The sequence below is a fragment of the Marmota monax genome, unplaced genomic scaffold, assembly GCF_021218885.2.
Source record: "Marmota monax isolate L192 unplaced genomic scaffold, Marmota_monax_Labrador192_F-V1.1 WCK01_AAM20220418_F8-fsc00020, whole genome shotgun sequence".
Lineage (NCBI taxonomy): Eukaryota > Metazoa > Chordata > Mammalia > Rodentia > Sciuridae > Marmota > Marmota monax.
In genome coordinates this window covers 8,306,990-8,322,793 of record NW_026692912.1, presented here as the reverse complement: position 1 = coordinate 8,322,793, position 15,804 = coordinate 8,306,990, and the positions used below count along the sequence as shown (strand labels likewise).

Here is a 15,804-nt window from a genome sequence, read left to right as displayed (position 1 = left end):
CATCATTATCACCATCTACCACTACCACTACTACCATCATCACCACCATAACCACCATCACCATCACCATCATCACCACCACCACCACCACGACCAGCACTACCACTGCTGCTGTCACCCCCAGTCCCATCCACAAATCCTTCACCTCCACCACCAGCTTCTATTCCTCTCCTCCTCGGAACCCTCAGTCTTCGGTTCTGGGCGCTGCCTGTGGAGTCTCACTGACTCTTTCTGGATGAGAAGACCAAGGCTCAGAGGAGCACAGTGATTTTCCTACAGGCTCAACGAGGGGAGCTGCTGAAGCCAGGATGCAGGTGCAACCTCTGGACTCTGTCCTCAGGGTATTTCTGCCACAGTGCCTGCCATTGTACAGTGTGATACTTAAAACTCAGTAAAAGGGGTGCCTGGAATGTGGGATGTCAAAGGGATCTTAGCACACATTTTCCCCTCCAAATCTTTCATAGTGACAAGGTGAGACCAGAGAGGGCAAGGAGTGAGTGAAAAAGTCACACAGCAAGTTACTGAGGGAGAATGGGGGCCAGCGGCCCTTCTGCCGAGTCCCCCTGGCCCATTTCCCCACAGCTGAGCCCAGCCTGGGGAAGCCTCTGGCATGGAGAGTCCAACCAAGTGCTCGTGTTCCTCTCCAGTTCAGTGGTGAGCTCATTCTGCTGCAGCTGTTAAGGGGGATTAGCACTTTGGTTCTATTTTTAGGAAACAAACATTTTCCCACAACCAGTTTGTTGCCGGCTAATTTGGATCTGTCCCAGGTTAGTCACTTCGACACTCTGGGAGGGAAAGGGAATGTCAAGAATAGGCCTGAATGAAAGTGGGCTGAGGGGTGGGGAATAGCCCAGACCCTCCACTGGGAGAAGAAGGGGACTCACAGCCCGGGGGACGGCTACGACACGGGGTCCCACCGCCCAGCAGGCTGGTGCTGTATCAGTGAGTTGGCAAGCTGGCCCTCCAGCCCCCCGGCCCCCCAGCTCAGCTGTGGACACCCCCGGGCCCACTACCAAGAAGGTCCCAGTCGTCAGCCCGGTGCCCCCGCCCGAGCCTCGCCCTCGAAGGCCCTGCCACTGCAGGCAGGTTGTGCCTGTGACCAGGAGCCCAGCGCTGGCCCGCCGCCCGCACACTCACCCGGACGCCGGTGACACCAGGAGGGCCGGGGGCCCCGTCCTCGCCCTTGAGCCCTTCCTGGCCTTTCTCGCCATGCTCTCCATCAGGCCCTGGGTCACCTCGGTCCCCCTGGGTCGGGAAGGCATGAGGAGGGGAGAGAACGCATCAGTCACAGGCCACCTGAGCCCAAGCCTCGGGGATCCGCGTGGAGGCCCGAGTCGCCTGAGTCGGGCTGGCAGGCGTGGCCAGCATGGGCAGTGTCCCGCAGGGCGGCTGCCACATGTCCTTGCCTGAGCTGGGGCCAGACAGGGCAGTGGCTCAGAGAAAAGCCAGGCCTCTGTGCACAGCCACCGGGAGGTCCCAGGAGGGGCAAGGTAGCAGACACGGTGACTTGGCCCCAAGGCCGACTCCCTGGAGAACGGGGACGAGATGAGGTCTTTAGTGGGGGACAGCATTGAACTCGACCCTGAGCCACGTCCCCAGCCTGTTTTGTATTTTATTACAGCCAGGGTCTCCCTGAGCTGCTTAGAGCCTCGCTATTGCTGAGGCTGGCTTTGAACTTGGGATCCTCCTGCCTCAGCCTCCAGGGCCGGGCTGGATGAGTCTTTATCAAGGAGGAAGCGCCATCTGAGGGGCCACTTGTCACTACTCCAAGGTGCACTCCTCAGCTTCGCTCACCCCGAGGCAGCATGGTCACAACACACGCCACATGCCACATGCCATGGCTTTGCCGGGAGCCAGGCCGCATGCAGCCAGGCCTCGGCTCCAGGCAGCTGAGCGAGTTAGGGGTAAGCTGGGCCACGTCCCCAGAGATGATGCTGAGATGGCCCTCTGGGGCCGTGGCCTGCTCAGCGTGGGCACATGGCACCCTGTCGGGTGGGTGGCAGCCAGTGTCACCTGGCGCTCCCGTGTCTGGCCTCGATTCTGGATCCTTTAAACTAACTTCCTCCTGGCCGCAGCCTCTCGGGGCACGTGTCCTTAGGTCCGGCTTTACAGAGAGGACACTAAGCCGAGCAAGACCCATCGCTTGGCCTCAAATAGCGGAGCTGGACTGGCCAGCTCCCACCAAGCTCCTCTCCCTGAAGGCAGCTCTGTAGTTACTGGGGATGTCACCAAGGTCCTCTTGGGACTGCAAGGTCCGGGGCACCTGAGGCTCTGTCCCTGGGAAGGACTGTGGGCTCTGAGAGCCCAAGTCACAGGCTGCGTCTGCTCCCCGCATGCTCTGGCTTTGCAAAGGGCTTTGATGGCCAGGTGGCCCTGAGCTTGCCGCTCCGCAGGGTCCTGGGGAAAGCAGGCTCCTCCAGGACGCGGTGGGGGCCCTGGGCAGAGCAGGCACGAGGGGTGAGGCTGGGCAGGGGCTGCAGGTGGAGGGCAGGGTTCGTCAGAAGGCTGTCACCCCGGGGTCTACGGCAGGGGCTGCTCAGGGGCCCCTGGAAGGTGAGGGCCTGAGGTCACATGAGTGGGGAGGGAGCGTCTGGGAGCAGTCCAGGAGGAGCAGCATGCGGCTTGGCCAGTTTTGTGTCCTGACGTCACAGCAGATGAGGGACCCTGGCAAGGCAGTGTGGATGTGGAGGGAGCCCAGCGTGGGCTGCAGGTCAGGCCAGGGCCCCGGGTAGGCCCACTGAGGTTCTCAGATTCCAGGCACAGCCTGGTGCAGAGAGGGGCTGCCCCCCTGGCCCCCCGCATACCCCTTGCTCTGAGGCCGCTCCTGGCTCGGCACCCTGGCCGCCCCGTACAGGACCCGGTCCCAGGGCGACAGCACCCTGCAGGCCTCCCACACAGCTGGGGTGCTCCTGTGGTCCCGCAGAGCAGGCTCGGGGATTCCGGGGACACCTGTGACCTCAGCGTTCCAGGCCGCCTGATTCCACTCTCCCCATTCATAGATGGGAAGACTGAGGCCCAGAGGGAGGCGGGGACTCCTCATGCCACGCAGTGGCCAGTGGCGGAGTGGTGAGCACACAGAGCTCCGGCTCCTTCTCAGCCCAAGGACCTCTGCCCAGGGACAGCCTCCCTCAGCCCTGGGCTGCGCTCTTTACTGCACCCAATAGCTGGGTGACCCTGGGCAGTTTCCTTGTAATAAAACAAGGATCAAGGGGTCACTGAGGGGCCTGAAGGACAGAAAGCCTGCAGAGAGCTTAGCATAGCGCCTGGGAATGAGGGTGGAGAGAGGGGAGCTACCACTGGGCACCGTCACTGTCAACAGAGACTGGTCCAGACGCACTCTATAAACTGTCAAGTGCTGTCCACACCTAGAGGCAGTTTTCACCATGAAGGTGACGCCTGGGCAGACACCATAGAAGGCAGAGTCTCTCCTGGGATTCATGCAAGGACCAGGGAAGGTGCTGTGCATCTGAGCAACTACTCTGGTCCAAGGACACGGGTAGAATTAGTTTTGAAGGGAGTGAAAGAAGACGGAAGTGGGGCCCAGGGACCTGAGTGGTGGAGGAGGAAAGGGACCCAGCTGTACCCCAGGGCTGGGGGCTGGGGTGGGGGAGCTGTCACCCTTTAAGCCAGCCGGGGCCTGTCACCAAGGCGCCCTGGGAGAGGGGAAGTCCTGGGGCTCTGGGGGAGGGGCACGGGCAGAGGCCTGGGCCTGGGGAAATGCAGGCCAGGAGAGGGTGCTGGTCTGAGGCCACGGAGGGTGGCACAGGGGATCTGGCTGTGGCGCTCACCTGGGACCTGGGAGGGGCTGGTGGGGGTGATGTGCCCAGTGCCGGTCAGCCCTGGAGAAAGCCCACCTGAGGGGCAGAAGTGGAGGCGGGCCAGGCCTGGGCCGGGGTGGGGCTGGTGAGTCAGGGCTGCTGCCTGCAGAGAGCCCCTGCGTCCCTCTAAGGGCCCTGCCTTTGTGGCTGACGGGGACCGGCCGGGCTGAGCTGGGCCAATAAGCTTTGGCTCTGTGAGCCTCGAGTTTGAATCCTGGATCCTCCATTCGCAGCCTTAGACTCTGAACAGACACCTCTCTGCCCCCCTGTGAGCCTCAATCTCCCCACCTTTAGAACTGGGGCACCCTGCAGCAGAAAGAGCTACAGTTTGAAGCCAGATAGACCCAGATTTGGGCCCTGGGTTTGCCAGTTACTAGCTGTGTGTCCGCAGGCAGGCTGCTAAACCTCTCTGAGCCTCAGTTTCCTCTCTAAAGATATAACTTACCTTGCAGCAATGATAGAGGTGATTTATACAGAGGGCTCAGCCGGTACCTGTGTCACTAGTCCTCCCTAAACAGTGGCCTGCACATCAACGCTGGTGGTTATTGTTTTTCTAATTTTTTAGGATGCTTGGAAGGCAACAGAAACCAAAGCCTGGGCTCTGGGCCCGGCCTGGAGGGCGCTCAGCAACCTCCCTCAGCCAAGAGAAGCAGATGTTTCAGGAGAAGGGAGCACGGATGAGTGGGAGGTGGTGACGGCCCCCAGCTCCACCGAGCAGGCACCTGGGTGGGCAGGGCCAGGCTCCCAGGGGGCCACACTGACCGCAGAGGCTGTGGGGATGGGTGCTCTGGGAGGGCAGAACTGGCCCCCTCCTCCCAGCTCCTGACCCAGAGGGCACGTACCTTCAGCCCGTCGGGCCCAGCAGGGCCACCGTCACCCTCGAGGCCTGGCTCTCCCTGGAAAGGGGATGAGAGAGACCAAGACACATTATTATATTGGGAGGGGTCCAGAGAGCCCCACCTCGGGCCACGGGGAGCACGAGGTGTTGGACAGGAGGAAAGACGGTCAGGCCTGGAGCCCATGAACAGAGGCCCTCGGACGCCCTCTCCCCCGTGGGCTGCCCCATCAGGAAGGGGCCTGCTGTATCCTCAAGCTGCCCATGGGTCATGTTCAGGAGGACTTAATAAACAAGCAGGGAACATAAAGAAATGGCCCCAGGGCCCTCGAGGGCTTTGCAGGTCTCTCTTGGAGAAGGAGGGACAACTGTGGACAGTTCTGAAGGACAAACATGTTCTCAATAAAATCCCTGGAATTTCGATGCCTTTGGACGCCCTGGGTTCACCCAGAGGAGGCCACGCTCCTGACTGCAGGCCTTCTCAGAGGTGCTAATGGGTAAGTGCGAACACCAAGCGTGCACACCAAGCGTGCACGTCCCCAACGTCCCCAGCCACAGAACGCTTTCCTCCACACTGGGGAAACGCTGGTGATGGGAGTGCACGAGGCCGGGAAGAGGCCTGGTCTGTTTCTAAGCTGAGGAAACCGAGGGTCAAGGAGGCTGAATGGAGCCCTTCTCTCCCTTCCTCGCCTGTGCCCATGCCCTGGGCTTTCCAGGGAGAAGCACTGCTGCTACTTACCCGCTGCCCAACGAGGCCCTGCTCCCCAGGGGTGCCCAGGGGTCCAAGGTCGCCCTAGGAGAAGCCAAACACAAGTCCATGAAGGCAGGTAGGCCCAGTCCCAGTCCTCGCAATACCCTCCTGTTTCCACCAGGGGGCAGGAGGGAGCTGGGGAAGTCCCTCTTCCCAAAGACCAAAGAGAATCATAAAGCATCAACCAGAGCCCCTACTCTAGGTCAGCCCTGGACATGGGCTTCCCCAGCACCAGGGAAGAAAGACCATCACCATCACCATGATTATCATCTCCACTATAATCACTACCATCACCATCTCCACCATCACCATCACCATCACCACCATCACCATCACCATCACCATGATTATCATCTCCACCATAATCATTACCATCACCACCATCACCATGATTATCATCTTCTCCATAATCACCACCAAAACCAACACCATCACCATCATATCATCAAAATCACCATCATCATTGCCACCACCACCATCCCATCATCACCACCATCACCATCACCATGATTATCATCTCCACTATAATCACTACCATCACCATCTCCACCATCACCATCACCACCATCACCATCACCATCACCATCACCATGACCATGACCATGATTATCATCTCCACCATAATCATTACCATCACCATCACCACCATCATCATCACCACCACCATCACCATGATTTATCATCTCCACCATAATCACTACCATCACCACCATCACCATCACCATCACCATGATTATCATCTCCACCATAATCACCACCAAAACCAATACCATCACCATCATATCATCAAAATCACCATCATCATTGCCACCACCACCATCCCATCATCACCACCAGCACCATCATCATGATTATTGTATCCACCCCCATCAACCCCTCCCAATTTCATCACCACCATCACCACCACCACCACCATCATTCTCATTGCCAATATTACCATTACCACCATCACCATTACCATGATTATCATATATCCCTCCTAATTATCACCACCATTATCATCACTATCACCATCAGCAGCTTCTCATTGTCATCACCATCATTATTATAACCATCACTGTCATCACCACCACCACCATCATCAACACCACCATGATCACCACCTTCCAATCATCACCTCCACTATCACCACCATTACCATAATGCCTGTGATCATCATTACTGTCATTACTATCACCACCATCACTACCTTCACATCATAATCAGCATCACCACCATCACCATCACCATCACCACCACCACCACCACCACCACCATCACCATCACCATGAGTATCATCTCCACCATCATCAACACCTTCCAATCTCATCTCCACCACCATCACCACCACCTTCACAATCACCATTATCTTCATGGGCGATGGCGCACTATCCTAAGTACTTTTTGCTCTGAACACCTCTGGCTTTCGCCACTACCCTGAAGGAGAGAAACTCTGGTCAGTAACCAGACCACAGTCTAGCGCGGGGCCCGTGTCTGGTGACACACTCAGGGTACAGATTGGAGTGGCCTGGCCTGGAGGCTCGGTACAGGATGGCCACTCTAACCGACAGCTTCTTGCCCTTCCTGGAGACTGGAAAAGAAACTCAGACCAGAGGGAGGCTCAAGTAAGAGTCACCTGCACCCTGAAGATCCCCAAGGGGTCCTTCTCATGCAGGGACTTCCAAGCCCCACTCCTGCTGGGGTCTGGGGCACGAGGAGGAGGCAGAGCCCAGCACTCACCAGCCCTCCCCACCTATTCCTACATGGGGGGCGGGGGTCACCATTGTTCTTTGAGCAAAGGTTCTGGAGCTAAGCCAAGCCCGATAGCCACAGGCCGGTCCAGCGCCCTCTGAATAACAGGGAGACTCAGGCACGGGGCGGGATTGGCCAACAGCAGAAGTGGGAGGCCCTCCCAGGCCCAGGTATAGTGGGTATCTGCTTCTTGGCAGGTAACGGGGGACAGCAGTGCTGAGACACAGGTGGCATTGCAGGCCCGGAGGTGCGGCCCCCCGACTTGCAGCCTAGCAGGTGCTAGAGAAAACGCTGCCCGGCAGGGGGGCAGGGGCAGGGCGGGGCTCTGGGCAGACGGGGACCCACCGTGGCCACCCCAGGCCCTGCTCCCCAGCAGGAGCACAGAGAGCCCATTATCCCAGGCACAAGAAACGCCTGTTTCCTTCTGTGGGTGGGGGTGGGGGACATGGACAGTGGCAGCTGGGTGCTGGTGTCGACAGCCATTTTTCTCGTCTTGCATCCCGCCTCACCTTCATCCCTGCTTCCCCAGGAAGGCCGGGTTCTCCCACTGCACCTGGCGGCCCCTGCAAGAAAATGCCATCAGTCTCTCCTAGAGCAAGGGCCGGCCCCTGGTTGTAAGCAAGGGGGTAACTGAGGCCCAGAGAGGGCCAGGGATATACTCAGGTCATACAGCATGAGAGACACAGAGACAGAAGCAGGCAGCAGCTTCTGGGAGCCTGAGCTGGGGCTAGGGAGGGTGGCTGGGCCCAGACTGGCCACACCTTAGGACTACCTGTGGCTGCTGGACCCTCTCCCTGCCCACGAGTGCGGTTTGCCACCTAGGAGCCTGGGCAAGCCCAGGGGGGGAACTCATGGTTCACCTAAGGCCTGGGACAAGGCCAGTGTGAGCTCAGGGCTGAGCGGTCAAGCTCTTCTCCGCAGTGGGGCCAGGACAGGACAAAGGGCGCTGCGTCACCCCGGGCATGGCCTAGGCCTCGCATTCACCCCAGGGCTTGGCTTTGTCCTCTGGATAAGGCCGGGAGCTCTGAGGCCCCTCTGCTCCTTGCTGCCTGAGGCTGTCTGGTCCCACCTCTGTGCGGCTGAATTCCCAGCAGGGGGGAGGCCGGTACTCTCAGTGAGGCAAAGAGGCCCTGCCAACCCCGAGGGCCTGGGCCTGGGAGCCCAGCTCTGGTCTCTGCCTCTGGCTCGGGCCTCCCCTCTCTGCAGGGCCTAAGCTCCAGTCTCAGCACACAAGGCTCCGCCATCTCCCTGGGCCAGGACAGGGACGGCAGGAGGGTGCCCCTAGGAGGAGGCGGGAGGGGCAGCAGGAAGGACCAGCAAGGGTGCCCAGCACTCACCTTGGGTCCCATCTCTCCCAGAGGGCCCACTGGTCCCTGGGGTCCCTGAGGGCCCTGGAAGACAGACACACAGACACACAGTTGGGAGAAGCCAGCTTCCTACCACATGGGCTGGAGCGGTGGGGGAGGGGAGGACCAGCAGGTCCTGGGACCGAGCAGCCCAGCCCGCTCCAGCCGCACTGCAGGACCCTAGAAGTCCAGGTCCTCAGTCCCAATCTCCTGTGGTCCCCCAGCCACCTGCACCCTCCTACTCACCCACCAAGCCCAGCAGGGCTGCCCTGGGGCCCGGGCTCTGGGCCTGGCTCATCCTGATCCTCTGCCCCACATACCCCCACCTCTGGTCCTGGACAACCCAGCGCTCAAAGGGCCTCTCTCTCATCCAGGCCCTGGGGCAGAGCGTCCTGCCCACCCTAGTGCCCCCTGGGGAGGGCCCAGGCACTCGCTCAGCTCTGGAGCCGCCCTGACCCCCATCTCAGCAGCAGCACTGGCCCCGGCAGCCTCCACAGGGAATGGGGACACCTGGGCAATCCCCCAAGCCCAGGCCCTGGCATCTCCTGACAGCAGGTCACGCTCCTCAACGGCTCCCCCACCCTTAGGACAAAGGGCCGATGCTGGCCATGGCCAGCCACCTCCTGACAGCCCCTAGTGTGCTGCCCGGTGTCCCCGTCCGTCCCCTCCCTGCCTTTCTCTGCGCTGCACGCCCTCCACACACCTCCCATCTCCTCCCCGCCACAGATGGGCGGGGCAGGGGCAGCTGTCCCCTCCTTGGTGGCAGAACAGGCTGCAAGGCAGTGCACAGAGGCCCAAGCATGGAGTTCGGGCAGGGCTCTCGCCCTCACCTGGGCCTGGCCCAGGGACAGTGGGGCCCAGCATGGTCCCTTTCCAGCCCTGCTCCTTGTCTGGCCCACACCCCTGGTGGCTGGCCTGAGAGCAGCACAAAGGTGTCAAGAGGGTAAGGGACACTGACCGGTTCTCCTGGGAGGCCCTTGGTGCCAGGGGGGCCTGAGGGACCCGGGATGCCCTGCAGAGAGAGACACAGTGACCACAGTCCCTCCCCGCCATCGCTGCGCCTGCTCCTGGACCTCAGGTGAGTCATGCAGGTGTCCTGGGTCTTCCCCACCCCACAGGTGTGATCCCATGTGACAGGCAGGGAGGCAGAGACCCAGGGGAGGACACATGCTGAAGGGGCTGGAGGCCGTGGGGTCTCCGTAGCAGGCCAGGAACCGGTGGCTACTGCGCCCCACCCAGTGCCAAAGCCCCACAATGAGAACTGTCACTTACGAGGAAGCCTCGCGGGCCCGAGTGGCCTCGCTCACCAGCCGCGCCCTGGAAGCACATTTGGGGGTCATTAGAGGCACACATCACAGAGCGGGGAGTGGGGTGGGGGCTGGCGGCCGGCCAGCGTGACCTTGGCCTGACGTACCTGCTGTCCAGGTTGGCCGGGTCTGCCCCGAGGTCCCACAGGGCCCTGCAGGAAGAGGAGCGCCTACAGTGAGGGGGGGGGTTCATGGGAGGACCCTTCCCCAGGAGGCACCCGCCTCACGGAGAGACCACAGTGTCCTCCCCTGTCCCCACTGTGTAGGCGGAAAAGCTAAGGCCCCGCAAAGGATAGGCTTTCCACAGCCATCAGGACCCCGTCCCACTGACAGGGACGTCAGATGGCCTCAGCTCAAGGAGCCTGGTGAGGCTGGGGCCCTGGGGTTCAGAGGCACTGTGATCCCCTCCGGCTGGCCCTCCCCTGCTTTCTCTTCTCTGGGCCTGTGGGGACAGGAGGACGACTGGCCTTGGGGATGGCCTAAGCCTCCCCCAGGACTCTCTGCTGCCCCTAGGGGTGGTGCTGGGGAAGGACAGGCCTCTGGCTTTGGTGCTGGAACCCCTGCCCTGGGTGTGTGTGTGGGGGGGGGGAGTAAAGGCAGGACACGGCTGGTACCTTCAGGCCCCTGGACCCCTGCTCCCCAGCGGGTCCATCCGGTCCTCTGGGACCCTGAAAAAGAAAGAAGGTTCTAGCACAGTGGACGGCAGGGGTCTCCTCAGGCTGGGAGCCAGGATGGCGGGGCTTCCTGGAGCCTAGGCCTTTCCTGCACAAGCCTGGGCTCTGCCTTGTGCCTTCCTGCACACTGCCTCCTGAGCCACGTCACCCTTGGGTGTCAGCCGAGATGGCAGCGCAGACAGCATGGCCAGGGAGACTCAGCGAGAGGCCCCACCTTTCCAGACCTGGTGGGGGGGGGGTAACCCAGCTGACCCACTCCACACTTGGGATGGAGGATCAGACCAAGAACCACGAGGCCACGACCCACAGCGGGGTCTTCACACCCTGCGGAAGCAGGAGTGCGGGGGAGACCGAGACGGACCCAGGGAGCCTGTGGCCAGATGTGTGAGCTGGGCCAGCTCACAGAGGGAGGACTGGCAGCAGGAGGGGGCAGGAGCAGGGCCACTGTCCTCTGGAGCCCTGGGCTCAGTCCTGACCCTGGAGACTGGATGGAGTCTCAGTGCCCTCAGGGGAGAGGTCCTGGGGGCAGGAGGAGTCCTGCTGTCATATGCACAGCTGGGAACACGGAGGCCAGGCTAAGGAAGCCCACCACCCAAGGCTCCTCAGCACATTAGCAACTGGTGTCTCCTTCAGGGTCCCCCATGGGCACTCCCACAGAGCCACAAGTGGGATGGGGTCTCCTGGAAAAGGTCCCTGGGGAACAGATCAGTGTTTGTTCTGTGGGGGACAAAGGGTGTCAAGCAGAGGTGGCTGGAGGAGCAGCCTGGGACACTCCTCCAGACCCCAGGATGGGGAGTGTCTGGGTGGGGGAGGCTGAGGAATGGGGAGGAAAAGCCACGGACACACAGGAGGACAAAGTCAACAGAGGACTGAGACAGGAGAACTGCTGATCCACTTTATCAGCTGCCTGGCGCTCCCAAGGAGGGGGCCCTGAGGGGTCCTGGTGTGGCCTAGACCCTGCTGCCCTCTGCTCACCATAGGAGAGCAGGGAGAAAGTGGTGAACCGGTGACAATTGTGACACTAAGAAGCCACAGTAGCAGCAATAGAGAAAGCCACGGTCTTACAGACGAGGAGCCGGGTCTGCGTGGAAATGAAGTGGAAGTGAACGTGCTTGTGGCCTCAGGGCCACCAGGGAGAGCTGAAATTCGAACCCAAGTCAGCTGGAGCCCACGCCAGGTCCTCCCCAGAATCCCTGTTGCTCAGTGGGGGGTGGGGTGGGCGGAGTGCCGTCATGGTGGGGGGCAGCTGGAGGAGCTGCGGGAGGCGCCTATGGGAGGTGTGGGAGGGCCACGTCTGGGAGACCCTGCTGGGAGAGGCCAGGGCAAGGCCAAGGCCTGGCTCAGGGATGGGGCCAGTCTCGGGAGGGAGCAGGAGGCTCTCTCTGCTGCGGGTCTGGGTTTCTGGCAGAGCCTGCCCTCTCACATCCACGCCCCAGAGGCCATGTCGGCAGCCCCGGCCTCCAGCCAGGCCTGGGTCGGACTGGGCGGGGGACCCTGGCCACCTTCAGCCCTCGTGAGGAACGCTAAAGGAGGAGTGGGAGACTTGAGGGAGACACGCGGGCTCCGCCTGCCGCACTGGGAGGCGCTGGCATGTTGGGGACATTCGTGAAAAGACAGAACCTCTGGGCCATGTCCCTGGGGGGGGCCTCTGTGGCCACCTGTCTACAGAGGAAGAAACAGAGGCTCAGAGGGGGAGGCTATTGCCTGAGGTTCAAGAGAAGTTTCCGGGGACAAGCCACTGCCCACTCATGGCCACAGAGCGCGGTCCTGGCACCTGGAGCTCGGGTCCTCGGCCCCTCTGAGCTGCACACCTGAGCAGGTGGACAAAGCCTCCAGGAGCTTGGGAGACCGGCCTGAGGCCCCACATCCGGGAGGCGGGGAGGCTGAGCCCCTCTGACCAGAACCCTCCTGCTTTCAGCTTCGGCTGGAGGGCACGGCCCGCAGCTCCCTGCCCAGAGCACAGGGTCCAGCCCCCACCGGCGGCCCCCACCCCTCAAGCTCCTTCTTCCCAGGGTGGGAGGAGGGTGGGCAGCAGGGGCCACCCTCCACGGGCAGGAGGGTAGGCAGGGTCTGGCTTCCCTCCCCAACCCAGTCCCCAGGGCACTATGGGGAGACTGAGGTCCAGAGAGCAGCGAGGCCTTGCAGGGGCCCGGGGAAACCAGGAGCTGGGCAGGCTGCCCAGAAGCTCTTCCCCACCCCAGGGCCTCTCTGCCCCACCCTCAGTGACCTGGGGGAAGCGGCCCAGGGAGGCCTGCTGGGCAGGGCCTGGGGTGATCCCACAGGTTTTGCATTCCTGCCAAGCCCCCTGGGAGAGGGGCTCCATCCCATCTCTCCTCTCAGTCCTGGGAACTTTGATGTGGTCGGGAGCCTGGGTTTCCTCAAGCCAGAGAGAAATTCCTCAAGGCTCTGCTGCGAAGGGGTGGTGCAGACGCTGGGGAGCGGGCGGGGAGCTGGCCGGGGGCTGAGCTGGGCCGTGGCCGCTCACCCTCCAGCTAATAGGCTTCCCGGGGCAGAGGGAACCTGGCTGTCCACGGGCCTCTTCCCCTTGAAGACACCAGGGACACGGGCACTAGGAGGGGCCCTGTTGGCTGGAGGGCAGTGCCTCTTTAACTCCCCTCTCTCTCTGGGTCCAGCTGCTCAGGCCATCCCATCGGGTGCAGGGGAAATTTCTAAACTAGTTGGAATCCAGCCAAGAGTGGACAGTGATCCTATCCCCTGCGTGGGGCTGGGTATCAGGCCCCGCTCCCCTTCCAGCTTGTTTCCTCTTCACAGCGAGGCTGAATGGCCTGGCACCTGCTCAACAGCTGGCAGAAGGAGACCATTCTACCCACCCTCCCTGCACGATCAAGAAGGAGGCCAGTCCAGGATGTAAGAGAGCCAAACTCCCTGGGTTCAAATCCCAGTTCCACCCTTTTCTAGCTGTGCAATATGAGGCAAGTGACTTAACCTCTCTGCACCTGTTTTCTCATGTGTAAAATGGCAATAAGATAGCACCTAGGACCTGGATGAGTCAGGGCATGTGACTGCCGGAGTGTCAGTGATTGCCCCAGGCCACTGTGCTCAGGCCAGCTCTTGTCTTCTGTGGCTCCCCACTACCTTGAGAGCACAGCTCTGACCTTTGAGCCCTGTCTAGAGCATGGTGCCTACTAAGTCCTGGCCCACCCCTCTGCCTGGAGCCCGGCACCAGCTCAGGCATCGCCCTCTCCCCGGCCTTCCTAGGTGCCCCGCCTGGCAAGGCGCCGCCTCAGGGCTCCCAAGGGGCCTGTGCTTCCACCCCGCACATTCTGGTAACCCCACAATCCATCGCCCGGCTCTGCCAAGCCGTGTGCGTGGCCTGATGCCCGCCTGTTCCCAGTCTCTGGGGCCCCCGTGGTGGTTGGCACATTGCAGGTGCCAGTCAAAGCATGGCTGCAGGAAGGAGCGAGGAAATGAGCTGAAGGAAACTTGGAACCAGAGGCCAGCTGTGCCCACGGACGAGGCCCAGGGCCAGGGCAAGCCCGGGACCCTCCCTAGTCTGTTCAGAGCAGGGAACAGGGATGAGGCGGTGCCCTCCCAAGCGCTCCCTTCCCCAGTGTCTGCCCCAGGATCTAAGCCTGACTTACCCGGCGTCCCTTAGGGCCCCTCAGGCCTGGCGGGCCTCGCGATCCTGGAGGACCCTGTGGGGAGGAACACGGTTTAGAGAAGTCCTTCTCGGAGGTGAGAGCACTCTGGGGGGGGGGGGTAGGAGGCTGTAGCCTCCACCAGACACCATCGGGAACCTCCCTGCCTCCACCCAGTGGCTGCAAGCTGAAGGCAGGGTGCCAGCCCATTGGGAAAGGCAGCTGAGGGCCACAACCTCTGGCCTGGGCCAGTGCCCTGGGCCTTTCCACCATCCTGGTGGCGGGCAGGAGCCCATCTGGATGAGCCGTTCCCTTCTTGATTTCAAAATCAGCAATGACAGGCTGTCGTGACAGGTGTGACAAAGGTCTCTTTAACTTCCGTTCCCTTTCCTTTCCTCTCCTCAGCAGCCACCAAGTCCTGTCCCTCGTACCCCACCCAGACTGCAAATGTGACGCTGAACAGGTTTCCCCTGGGCAGGAAGAGCCTCGAACCCCGCCCGAGGAGGGCTGGGAGGCTGGGAGGCCAGGCAGGTGGGAGAGGACCGAGAAGGGGGGCAGGGCAAAGGGGAGGAGCAGAGGGAAGGGGGCAGGGAGGAGGGGGCACAGGGAAGGGGGCAGGGAGGAGGGGGCACAGGGGAGGGGGCAGAGGAAAAGGGGCAGAGAGGAGGGGCAGAGGGCAGAGGGGAGGGGCAGCCCCAGCAGGACGCCGCCCCCATTCTCCCAGCTGAGGAAGTGACAAGAAAAGCCAGGGGGACAGGAGAGGGCAAGGAAACTTGGGGGGTTTCATTCTCCGAATTCTCAGCACCAGGCCCTGCAAGGACATCTGCTGGGGCAGAGGAACCGGAGAGTGAGGGACGCGGGCAGGGATGGAGCGGGCAGAGGCCCACAGGCCACGACTGCATTCCCAGACAGCGGGAGCCCTCTGAGGGCTCGGGAGCCTCCCCTCAGCGTGATTCCCAAGGGGCTGGCTAGCTCCTCTTCCAAACAGGGGACGGCCAGTCCCCCTGCAGGCCCCAGGGAGAAGCCAGCCCCCTAGGTACAAGAGGACAGCCGCAGCCACAGCACCCAGCAGACCTCTGACTGCAGCTGCAGGGTTCGGGGCTGTGGCTGCCCCCACTCACCCCTCGGCAGAGACAGGGGGCCATGGTCCCCGACGTAGCCCAGGGCTAGAGGGAAAGACTGGGCCAGAGGAGCCCACTCTCCCGAGACAGGGGGCGCTCCCAGGAGGGCCGGCGGCTCCAGGCAGAAGCAGGAACGGAGTGCTGGGCAGACCCCCATGGCACCGAGGGCCCATGCGATTCCCTCTGCCACTTGCCGGCCGCCTTCCTGAGCTGGTCATTTAAACTCAGGCCTCAGTGTCCTCCTCTGCAGGAGGGGGAGGGGAGTCTCTGCCTCCTGGCATCGCTGAGGACGGTCCTCAGTGAAAGGTAGCTATCCATTCTTGAGAGCAGAAGGTCAGATCTGGAGACTAGACCCAGCTGGGGTCACCAGGTCCCCCTGGGCAGGTCCCAGGCCCTTCCCACCTGCCCCAACCCCAGTTATGAGGCTCAGACTTGACGGACTTCAATGGGCCGGAGCGGAGGTAGACACTGAAGGGACTGGAAACGCTGACCAGAGGGGAAGAGGAGCTGCCGAAACCTCTCTCTCATGGTGACAGTCTGAGAAACACCATTAAAGGGGCAACTGCCACATTCAACAAAATGTCACTGCCACTTGCTGAGCCCTTGGCAACAGCAGGAAGCT

The 15,804-nt window shown here is 61.7% G+C and overlaps 1 protein-coding gene across 2 annotated transcripts in view; it reads right to left on the bottom strand.

Annotated features, from left to right (window-relative positions):
* Positions 1-15,804, bottom strand: part of Col27a1 (collagen type XXVII alpha 1 chain) — a 125,939-nt gene that overhangs the window by 26,829 nt on the left and 83,306 nt on the right. For both annotated transcript variants that reach the window (XM_046451416.2, XM_046451417.2), the window contains 10 exons: positions 14,065-14,118; positions 10,403-10,456; positions 9,896-9,940; positions 9,754-9,798; positions 9,440-9,493; positions 8,473-8,526; positions 7,645-7,698; positions 5,393-5,446; positions 4,661-4,714; positions 1,138-1,245 (listed from right to left, as the gene is read on the bottom strand). In XM_046451416.2, coding sequence (XP_046307372.1) covers positions 1,138-1,245; positions 4,661-4,714; positions 5,393-5,446; positions 7,645-7,698; positions 8,473-8,526; positions 9,440-9,493; positions 9,754-9,798; positions 9,896-9,940; positions 10,403-10,456; positions 14,065-14,118 — 576 coding nt within the window. The remainder of the gene's footprint in view (positions 1-1,137; positions 1,246-4,660; positions 4,715-5,392; positions 5,447-7,644; positions 7,699-8,472; positions 8,527-9,439; positions 9,494-9,753; positions 9,799-9,895; positions 9,941-10,402; positions 10,457-14,064; positions 14,119-15,804) is intronic.